Source organism: Aspergillus welwitschiae (assembly GCF_003344945.1).
Source record: "Aspergillus welwitschiae strain CBS 139.54b unplaced genomic scaffold BDQ94scaffold_21, whole genome shotgun sequence".
Lineage (NCBI taxonomy): Eukaryota > Fungi > Ascomycota > Eurotiomycetes > Eurotiales > Aspergillaceae > Aspergillus > Aspergillus welwitschiae.
Genome location: NW_020798715.1, coordinates 329,080 through 339,795, shown reverse-complemented (window position 1 = coordinate 339,795; position 10,716 = coordinate 329,080). Strand labels below are relative to the sequence as shown.

Genomic DNA, 10,716 nt, shown 5'->3' with positions numbered 1-10,716 from the left:
TAGTAGTAGTAGTAGTAGTAGTAGTAGTAGAAGTAGAAGTAGTAGATTAAGTGACTGTAATGAAAACAGTAGAACTAACTGGGAGAGGGAATTCACAAGACCTTGTTTTACTACAAATAAACTGATAAATAAACCTTTCAGCATCAGTAGAAACTTAAAATGAAAGCCAGCAAATTGACAGGTCATTTAGTATTGTGATTTGTTCTGGACAGGCAGACTGTCTGGCCTGAGGAATACTTGCTTTGCACGTGCCCCGGGAATCAGGCATCGGGAATCTGGACGAGTTTCTGCCTTGAGCTTCCTTCTTGGACCGTCAGCTTCATCATCCTTTTCGAGTTTCGATCTTCTTTCCTGATTTCACCCTTGTCTGTGTGTGTGAGAGTGAGTGTCTGATCGAATCTGCATCTATCTCTCTCGTCCCTGGTTAGCGGCTGAGGATCGTCCTCTCCCGGCATCTTCCCCGGCGCTTGTTGGCGCCTGAGAATGTGTGCAACGACTTTCCCCCTCCAGACCGACTGCGCGCCACGAGGCTGAATCGCAAGGCTCTCTTACTCTCACTCACTCAACTCTCCCTCTCCCTCTTCCCACAACCACAACCCCCCCTTTCCCTCATTTGCCTCCTTCCCCCCCCTCTGATCGCTCGTGTCCGCCTTTCTGCACGCGAATTCTCCATTGCTGTGCCGTGCTGGTCGTGAATCGCCCGCCGCCGTCATCCACTAACTCGTGCCCGATTCCTTCCTCTACCTCCCCCTCCTGGCCCTCCTCCACGCCCACATCCCTCCCTGCGACACTTCTGACTCGCCCTTCCCCGCGTTTCTTCAGCTTCTCCGTTGGGTGTGAGATTGGACCGGACCTTGCGTTTCAACTCGACTAAGCCTTGCATCGCGTGGTATCTATTTTTGGTTCATCCTCTCGTCATGGCATCCCAGGACAACCTGCCCGACTCGGGGCAGTCGCCCGCTGGGATGAGGAGCCGCAGTATTAGTCCATATAATGATCCCTCCGCCGGATTGACCTTGGATGTCTCCGTCGCAACCACTACAGCTCCTTATACCTCTACTTCCTACAACCCCTCCAATCCAGGCGCCTCTGATTCCTACGGCTATAACCCCACCGGTTATCTCTCCGCACCCTCCGCCGCGCAGACGTTGGCCCCGACCGATCAAACATACTCGCACAGCCTTCAACTGCCACAATCCTTCGATGCTGGGTTGATGCCCCAGCTGGGCCAGTCGACGGGCCTGTCCTTGCAGCAGCAACAGCAGCAGCAGCAACAACAACAGGCGTCAGACGAGAACTTCTCTAATCTGTTGAACTCAAACCCCACAGATTTCGACTTTGCCCTATACCAGAACCCTAGTCCGAATAGCACGGCCGCCCCGGACTACGACTCCCCGCTCTTGCTAGATCCCCAAGTTCACAGCCATTCCCGACCGGGCAGTCAAGCGGTTAATCCTGCCGACCTCGTCAGCCAGATACCCTCTCCTCATCCCTCGGCTTCTCCGCAATTGTCCCCGATCTCTCCCCAGGACCATTATCAGCACTCATCTCCCGGACCCATGTCGCCGCCCAGCTCGACGCCGGGGACTTACTACACCCCGCAACATTCCCGTCATACTTCCTTGGATCCTGCGAGCGCCGCATACATGTCGGGCAATGTGCATACGGATTGGCAGGCAGTCATGGCCAACTCCGCCTTCCAGGGTCATCGACGGGCCCCGTCTGAGGTGTCCGAGGTGTCATCCGCTGCCCCGTCTCCATACATGTCTCAGCATGAATCTTTTGATGGCGTGGAGAACAACCCTTCGCCCCTCCTGGCACCCCAGCATGACCCCGGTCTTTACGACAATGCACTAGGCATTGAATCTTTCACTTTGTCTGATGGTCAGCAACAGCACCATCCACAGGGCATCAGCCCTGCTCACAGTCCATATATCTCCCCGCAGTTGATGCCTCAACAGCCCACAGACATGATTCCCAACGTGCCGTACATCTCTGCTCCTGCAGGCAACACGCAGTACCCCACCCCACCGACTGACATGTACGGGGAGGGTATGATGGTCCAAGGAAACGCTGGCATGGGTGATATAGGTCAAGCATCGCAAATGGCGCCCCCATCTATCAACGTGGAATTCGCGCCCCCGGCGAAGAATCTCAACCTCCCGCAGACGAAGCCCAGTGCGGATTTGGACTCGTTGAGTCCACCCGTTGCCATGCGTAAGTTGTCACTGCTCGCCCTATTCTTTGCATTTTCTCGTACAATGCTAACTGCGAGCTTATAGGCTCCCGCATGCGCAGTAAGTCGGACCCATACGCCCACCCGGCTTCTCGCGCACGGTCATCTTCTACCTCGACCAGCCTGGAGCCATTTGTGCCTCCGTCACCCCGGTCGCTGTCGCCCTTTGATACCATGGGGCGACAGCCACATAGTAATCCCAGCTCCCGAGAGCCGTCTCCCTCGCGGTCGGGTCGGCGACTGTCTACGTCGTCGATCGACAGTAGAAATTACATTCTCGGCCTTGCGGATCCCCAGAGGCCTGGGGGCAACCCTAACGACTCCAAACGTGTCCAGAAACACCCGGCCACGTTCCAATGTCACCTGTGCCCCAAGCGCTTTACGCGAGCCTACAACCTACGATCCCATTTGCGTACGCACACCGATGAACGGCCGTTCGTATGTACTGTCTGCGGGAAAGCCTTTGCGCGACAGCATGATCGGAAGCGGCACGAGGGGCTGCATTCCGGTGAAAAGAAGTTCGTCTGTCGCGGTGACCTCTCCCGGGGCGGACAGTGGGGATGTGGTCGGCGATTCGCTCGTGCAGATGCTCTGGGTCGTCATTTCCGTTCCGAAGCTGGTCGGATCTGTATCAAGCCGTTGTTGGATGAAGAGTCTCAAGAGCGGGAGCGCACGATGATGGATCAGCAACAGCACCTACAGCCTATACCACCTCCGTTGATGGTGCCAGGAATGGATGGCCAACATACCAGCAATTTCGTTCTTCCTGCCGCGTTGCTGGCCCAATACCCCGCGCTGCAGACCTTGCAGTGGGATCAGATCCCTGCCACCGCAGACGATCCCAGTGATTTAGGAGGTCGCAGCAGCTTCGATGCTAGTTCCGGCGGAGAGTTTGGGTTTGATGAAGACGAATCTGGCCTCAGTAGTGTCTCTGGCATAAGCGGAAGCTACGGAGGTCCGAGTAACATGTATGATGTGAACAATCCGGGCCAAATGTTAGGAGTAAACCCTGCAGAATCTGGCTATCGAGAAACGGATTGGAGAGCATGACAACGCTTGTCTCGGTGATGCTCGCCTGCCTTCCCATATTTTTCTTCATTCTTAGCTCGGGTGCTATATCCCCTTTCGCCCCAGTTTTCTTTTTCTCTTTTCTTTCCCCATCTTGATCATTGAACAGGCGATATTTCTTTCCATTCTACCCGAAATTTGAGGCAACAGGTGCAGCAGGCTTCCTCATGATTTCGATTTCTCAATAGAACAGGGTTTTGGCGTTGAGATACAGGGAGACGGATTGGATTGGTGATTGATTGATTGCCTCATGACGGCGGGTTTCACTTTCGTTCAGCCCTACCACTTCCTATTTTTATTTCTATTACTGCTTTTCTTTCATTCTCAGCTGGTCTAACCCGACCACGCATTATTTTTTTTTCTTATCTTGTTACGTGATTACGAAGAATCCTTGAACTTCATACCCATGGAAGATGCTCCCGGTTGTGTTTTCGTGTGCGAGGTTTAGGTACTTTTCTATCTTCTATTTTCTGTTACACAAGGAAAAGGGATATCCATTTGAATACGCATATTTTGAACCATTTCGTTCCATCATATCTATTGTCCTACTCAGAGTGAGAGGTGTCTTGTTAAGCTCATGTAATTGACTGGGGTGCGGTAGTCTTTTCTGCGAAGTATACGCTACCATAATTGACAGAATAAGTTTCAGTCCTATGCCCATTGTCATATCCACATTCTAAGATGATAGTAGCGTACAGTTCTCTTCGTACAGTCTATATCTATCTTTCTATTCATAGTTATACAGGGCACCCTAAAAGTAGAAGTAAAACATGATTGACCCCAAGCTGAAGGGAAAAGTAGTACTATACGAGCGCTCATGCATCAATTGCAAGGCCCTCCCTGCTTAGAAATCAACAAGACATCCACTACACTCCTGACTGTTAGCACTAAATATAGTATTAGTTCAGCTGTGTCTGCCCTAACCTTCTGATTACGGACATATAGTAAGCTGCAAGTTTGATGTAAGTACTCAGGTTTCAGTGAAGGGGATGGCATGACATGACTACTACTAATATAGGCAGATACTAATTTTCGTGATGATGTTATATACTAGACTCCAAGTGGAGGAAGAAGAAAGGAAGAAGGAAGGACAGACATGTAAGATCTAGTATAGAGGACTGGAGCTGAGGGGCGTTCTGTATTTCCCCATTGATACGAATAGTACACAATACGATGATGATGATGATGAAGATAATGGATGATGGATGATAATGCATTCATTTACCCCCAGTGCCGTGGATAACGCCCAACAGCTGAACAGCTAGTTAGCTAGCCAGTCAGCTGAAGAAACCGAAACTCTTAAAGGAGCAGATAATAGATATGATTTTTTTTTATAAGAGGTGGGATGGGATTGGATAATAAGTTTTCCCTTACGATCACAAACGCTCACCTCACCAACTTCCCAATCTCCTCAATCCACTTGACATGGAACTCTTCCTCGGTGAATCTCAACGCAGACTTCCTGGCGCGTAGCCGCATCGCGACCTTCTCTTCAACCGGAAGCGCAAGCGCCGCCTCGAACGAAGCAGCGAATTGCTCCTCCGTGGAGGCGCGGAATCCCGTGGCGCCATCACCGAGATCAATGACGATGTCTTCGCGAGGACCGCCGGAGTCGTGGACCACGCTGATCAGACCGGCGGCTTGGTACTCGACGACGCAGATGCCGAAGTGCTCGTTCCACATGGCGTTGACGCCGATCGAGGCCGTGGAGAGGTGGTCGAGGATGGTGGGCCAGCTGGCGTCGCAGATGAAGGTGGTTTGGTCGCGGATGCGGAGTTCGTGGGCTAGTAGCCGGAGGTTGTAGATGTGAGTTTCGTCGGGGCTGGAGTGGCGGACGGAGCCGATCAGGACGAGCTTGGGCTCGGATTCGGGGTCAGCGTTCTGGTCGCGGCGCTCTTGGAGGAAGCGGGCGAAGGAGCGGAGGAGTAAGGGGTGGTTCTTCTCCGGGCGGAATTGGGCGATGTAGAGGATGATGGGTTGGCGGGTGCGTTCGGTCTCTGGGGACACGGTGATGGTGGACTCGAGTTCGGAGACAGCGGTGGGTGGGAAGATGACGGTGGGATCTCTGTGGGGGTTTGTTCGGCGGGAGGGACCCCAGATGGCGCGGATGTGCGCTGATGTCCAGGAGGAGTTGCACATGACGACGTCAACGTGGCCGCCTACCCAGCCGTAGAGTTTGGCAAATGCGATCCAGTACTTCCGCTTGATCTGGCCCTTGAGACCCTTGCCGGCACCGGAGTTGACACCTTGCAGGCCGGTCTGGTCGTCGAGGGATTGGAGCATGTCCGTGGAGATGGTCGGGTAGTGCACGTAGGCGGCGGTCGGGACAGAGGGGAAGAGAAGCTTGCTGAAAGCGAGGGTGAATGCGTAGCCCATTGTGTCAACGAAAATATCCGGGACAAGGAGGTTGAAGGCATCGTAGGCGACAATGAGAGAGCCTAGGGATTGACCGAGGAGAGTCATGTAAGGGTACATGCTGCTAACAACATATTTGCGGGTGGTGAGATAGAGGAGAACGACAGTGGGGGCATGGAGGGTGATGTTGAAGCGGTTCTGAGGTCGTCAGTATGTGCATGACAGGTATGGAGAAGCTGGTGTGAGTGGTACCTGGACCCGTTCCAGCATGGCTGCTTTGTTGACCTCATGATCTCCCGTGTAGATGGCGCAGATGGCCTTGGGCCAGCGTTTCTGGGTCGCCCTCACGGCCTCCCAGAGGACACGTTCACCACCACCGCCTGCGTTACTGTAGAATAGTGATCAGTGGGGAGCTGCAACGAGGGGTTTGCTGGGTCATTACCAGAATGGATGGAAGAAACCGATGATGCCATTCCATTCTTCATTGCGGTTGATGCCAGCGGTTCCGGAGCTGGAGCTGGAGGTGTCGACCTTCTCCCAGTCCTCCTCATCACCGGAGTTGGTAGCAGAGGTGGACTTTGTGCGAGGAGCATGTTCCTCCTCGTCAGCGCGGACGCGCGAGATGATATACTCGCGGCGAGAGCGGGTGCGCTTCTGGACCAGCCAACCGACACCGCGGAGAACTAGGCGGAGAAGACTCAGGGGCAGCTGGGGCAGTAGCACACAGGTCGCCAGGAGGGCGAGCAAGGTGAGGAGCGACTTGAGGATGAGCAGCATCATGGCTAACGAGAGACAGCTGCGGACATGGCAGGTGGATAAGAAGCGGAAGAGAAGAAGAATGAAACTGGCCAGCGTGGAGGTTGAAGACGAAGCGAAGAAGCGGGTCGATCTCGAGATCTTATCGATAGCCTGTATGGTATGTTACCTTACATACAAGACAGCTTGACGGTACGGTCAGTCTTGTCTTGTTCCTATCACCACGTGATTTGAGCATTCCACGTGATTACATGTTTTCCATCCTCCGCGGCCCTTCAACTGATTCTGGTCTGATCTGATCAACTCGGTGCGGTGTTGGTGAGGCATTGTCTCTTAATTCATAAATACATCATTCCATTCTTGTACATATCCTATTTTTTCTAGCCCGTACCCCCAGCCACCCAGCCAATTGCTTAACATGCGGCCCTTCCGATTGTCGCATCCCGCACGCAAGACGGCGGCTTTCCAGCAGGTCCGGCATTTCCATCCAACACGCCCAACTCCCTTCATCAACGAAGCCCTCGAACTCTCCTCCGCCTTTCTTCACAATGTCCACGCCATTTCCGGTCTACCATGGGCCGTCTCCATCCCATTGAGCGCTCTGATCGTCCGAACATCCATTGCTCTGCCGCTACAACTCTACAGCAAGATGCAAGCGAGACGAGAACGGGATGCGATACCGCTCCTCCAAGCATGGAACAGGTGTTTCAAAGAGAAATTGCAGAAGTCAGACGAATACACCCGCGAGGACCGCCTGTTGCTCGCCAAAATTGGCCCTACAAGGGCCCAAAAGCAACAGCTCATGAAGCAATTCCTGGAAAGGAAACGAATCGTACACCGTCGCCTGGGCATTCCTCGGTTCTGGAAACCGCTGAACTTCCTCCAACTACCCATATGGATCTCCATCATGGAGAGTCTCCGCGCCATGTCCGGCAATGACCGTGGTCTAGTGCCCTGGCTCCTATCGCGCCTTGAGCCCGAGTCTGCGGATCCCTCGTCTGCCCTGCATCTGGCGGTCGAGCCCTCACTCGCCAATGAGGGTGCTCTTTGGTTCCCTGATCTCCTGGCCGGAGATCCTACCGGTATTCTGCCCTTGGCGCTAACACTATCTATCCTGCTGAATATCCGAATGGGTTGGAAGGCCCAGCCTTTGAAGAACTTGGCCGATCTGCCCAAGATAGAGATGTACAAGCAGCTTTCCTTGCGGGGAATCCGGATGTTCATTCAGGTGCTGGCGTTGAATGTGGGATTGTCATCCTATGTGTCGGAGATGCCTACTGCATTGATGATCTACTGGCTCAGCAGTACGAACATCGCTACGTTACAGACCTTACTCCTGGATCGGGTGCTTTTCCCGGTTAAGCCCCTACCTGTTTGGAAGAGACACTATGTCATGTACAAAGCACCAAACCGCCTGGCGCCTCCGCATAAGAAGACATGAAATGAGACTATGGACATGGATTGCGGACACGTCGGAGTATGTAATATCAGGCTATAGCCGACCGGGTCAAGATGCGAGACAGGCCCTGCTCAGTCACGAGTACTGAAATGCGTCTGAGATAGTCCCACTGAGGGACAACACATCTATCACTCGCTCAGGGCAAGGATATGCGTCGCGGTTTCTTTCATGAGAATATACCCGGGTGCAATCGTCTCATACATGCTCGTTCATAACTGAACCCATTGAGTCACGGCCTGACCTGACGGACCGGAGACCGGGTGTTCGAGCACTGAGGAAGCTTAACAATCTCAGCGGAATTATGGCATGGCGGACACATGCCGCTCTGTATTATTATTAGAATCTCGATACCCCAAGAATAGCATCAGTTCCATCTGCAAAAGAGCACGAGTTGCACGAATGTAACATTCTATGTCATGTGTATCTTATTCCATGCTAGCTAACTAATGCATACTAAAAGCAAGATAATATTTCCCACCAGACTCCGCACGCGTAACGCCGGCTGTACTGCCAGTTCATTTAGTCGGTGTGAAAGAAAATCATAAAAGACAGTGGATGCCGTCAACTGTGTATGCATGTATCACGAACGGGCATCAAAGACAAAGGATAAGAAATGGAAATCGACAATCAAGATGTTTTCTTGCATCTCTCTTTTTATGGCTCTTTAGCACCAGTCATAATAATGTCTTATGGTAAAAAGTTATGGGTTTACAACTACAGCTTGGCCTTGACGCTCTCCTCAGATGCGCTGGCCTCTTCGTTGATGGTGACGGTGCGGTTGTCAGGGCCCTCGCCGAAGAAGATAACCTCGACAGTTACGTCGTCACTGGGTGAAGTTAGCGGGATCCTAGAAAAGATAAAGTAGGGAAGGAAGCATACCGGTATCTGCGAGAATAAGGACTGGGAAGTGTGAGCAAGGCGGAGACCATTTCCTTGTCCTTTCCTCCCATGGCATTGCGCACAAGGTGAGTCGCAGCGTTTTGATCCTCAACAGTGAAGCGGCTGGCTGCTCCAGCAATGTCGTATTGCTGCTGGCGGATGGGACGGCGTTGGCCTTCAGCGTCGGTCTCCTTGGGCCCTTCCACGGGCAGCTCTGACTTGTTGCCAAAGCTAAACCAGCTCTTCAGCCAGGCCTTGTTGCTGCCACTGGCGCCGAATTGCTGCTGCTGCTCAACCCACTGGCCAACAAGACCGACAACTTCCTCGTTGCTCAACATCTCCCAGAGACCGTCGGTTGCGAGGACGAGGAAGTCACCGCTGCCGGGGTCCATCTTTGTGGTGGTGATGATTGGCTCGGCAGTCACGTAGGGAGGGGTCTTCAACAGGGGATGGGGAGTGCGACCAAAGAACTGTCGCTTAATCTTGTCCTGCGTATCCCTGCTCCACTTGTAGAAAGCATCTCCAAAAGAGCGACTCGGCTCAAGCTGTCCGAGAATCCGTCCGTTGCGCACAACGTTGGGCTCCCCGGGATGCTCCTCCCGTAGACGCTTCATCTCCGACGGAGTTCCACCAGTCTGGTCTTCGGAAAGAGGTGTTGCCGACCATTTACCGTTCGCAGCGCGACGACCCAGAACAGCTCTGGAGTCACCTGCGCAGGCGACCTTCAAATCCTTAGATTGAGAGTCGTAGAAAGCAAGAAGAGCGCAAGATCCGGAAAGAGCAGGCGCAAGCATCTCGGCTGCGACCCGGCGGGAGTTGGACTTGAGCACCTTGTCGACACTGCTGTGCACGATATCGTCGTCCAAACGAGTGAACCCTTGCTTGATCGCGGCGTCTATGGCAGCGGACGAGGGCGTCAACAGAGAGGGGTCTGCAGCTGCGGCTTTGTAGGTAGTGTTCAATTCACGAGCGACGTAGGAGATGAGAACATTGCGCAATTTGGCAGATGTTGTCCAGCCTCTGAAAAACCATAAGTTAGTAAGGGGAAGATGCTTGATCGTATGGGATTCTGTAGACGTACGAATGGCCATCAAACACCGCCCAGAACATCCAATCACTCTTGGATTCGCCTTGATTGGCTGCCGCTACGGACGACGGCACCTCAATGATCTTTTCGGCATGATCATCCTCGATTGGAGAATTACTAGGCACCTGAACAATATCATAACGGACCACTCCCTTGCCCCGGTTCACCAAATATGACTCTTCGTTCTTCCTGAGCTTCTGTGTGGCCTGCTCCGGGGTCAACATCTCGAGAACTCGACGGTCGGAATCGTCCGTGTGCTTGGATAAAGGCTGATCTCCAGAGATAGGGGCGGTAAAAAACTGGTCATTATCCACCAGCAGCGCACGTCGAGTGGCCTCCGCAGGGGCTTCAGCTTGCGCACCAGCGGTCGAATACGAACGGAATTGCGACGATGTTGGGTTCAGACCCGCCGATGTCTGGCCGGTGCCCTGATAAGCGTACCAGGCGCCCGAAGCGACGACGGTCGAAATGACAGCGAGCGAGAAGTTCCGAAGATGCATCGACGACTGTAGGGGGGCGGAGAGATAAGAGGGGTGTTTGCCCGTGGAGGAAGCACGTAGACCGAGACTCCGACTGCTAGAGAAGGACACGGCGCACGGTTTCCTACCAGTGACCTTCCATGCTGGCACGCGACGGGCAGTACGAAGGGCCTGAAAAGCCGCACGACGCATTGGGCCGGCGGATAAAGAGTTGTGTGTGAGCCGGGAGTGTCTTGACTACTCTCCGTCTCTGGTTTCGGAGAACAACAAAAGCAAGCAGAAGATAAGCAAGTGAGAAACAACGAGATGCGGTGGAGGCAAGCAACTACTTCAACCACGGGATCTCGCCGCCATTGCGTCATGTGATACCGTGTATGTATTGTTTGTGACATTACAT

General features: G+C 53.3%; 4 protein-coding genes across 4 annotated transcripts; 2 read left to right on the top strand and 2 right to left on the bottom strand.

Moving 5' to 3' along the window:
• Positions 1–898: 898 nt before the first annotated feature.
• crzA (putative C2H2 transcription factor Crz1) lies at positions 899–3,502 on the top strand. Its single transcript, XM_026773542.1, has 2 exons — positions 899–2,217; positions 2,283–3,502. The coding sequence occupies exons 1-2, from the start codon at positions 918–920 to the stop codon at positions 3,284–3,286; spliced, it is 2,304 nt and encodes a 767-aa protein (XP_026624988.1). The 5' UTR covers positions 899–917; the 3' UTR covers positions 3,287–3,502.
• Positions 3,503–4,389: 887 nt separating this feature from the next.
• On the bottom strand, positions 4,390–6,498 carry BDQ94DRAFT_146119 (alpha-1,2-mannosyltransferase ALG11). Its single transcript, XM_026766774.1, has 3 exons — positions 6,102–6,498; positions 5,912–6,047; positions 4,390–5,857 (listed from the first exon to the last, which is right to left on the bottom strand). Exons 1-3 carry the CDS (start codon positions 6,437–6,439, stop codon positions 4,691–4,693), a joined length of 1,641 nt encoding a protein of 546 aa, XP_026624987.1. The 5' UTR covers positions 6,440–6,498; the 3' UTR covers positions 4,390–4,690.
• A 335-nt stretch (positions 6,499–6,833) lies between these two features.
• On the top strand, positions 6,834–7,856 carry BDQ94DRAFT_171644 (putative mitochondrial export translocase Oxa2; the record flags this gene model as incomplete). Its single annotated transcript, XM_026771808.1, has 1 exon — positions 6,834–7,856. One exon carries the CDS (start codon positions 6,834–6,836, stop codon positions 7,854–7,856), a length of 1,023 nt encoding a protein of 340 aa, XP_026624986.1.
• A 420-nt stretch (positions 7,857–8,276) lies between these two features.
• On the bottom strand, positions 8,277–10,631 carry ptcF (type 2C protein phosphatase ptcF). The gene is made up of 3 exons (XM_026766773.1): positions 9,835–10,631; positions 8,754–9,773; positions 8,277–8,700 (listed from the first exon to the last, which is right to left on the bottom strand). The coding sequence occupies exons 1-3, from the start codon at positions 10,509–10,511 to the stop codon at positions 8,589–8,591; spliced, it is 1,809 nt and encodes a 602-aa protein (XP_026624985.1). The 5' UTR covers positions 10,512–10,631; the 3' UTR covers positions 8,277–8,588.
• Positions 10,632–10,716: the final 85 nt, after the last annotated feature.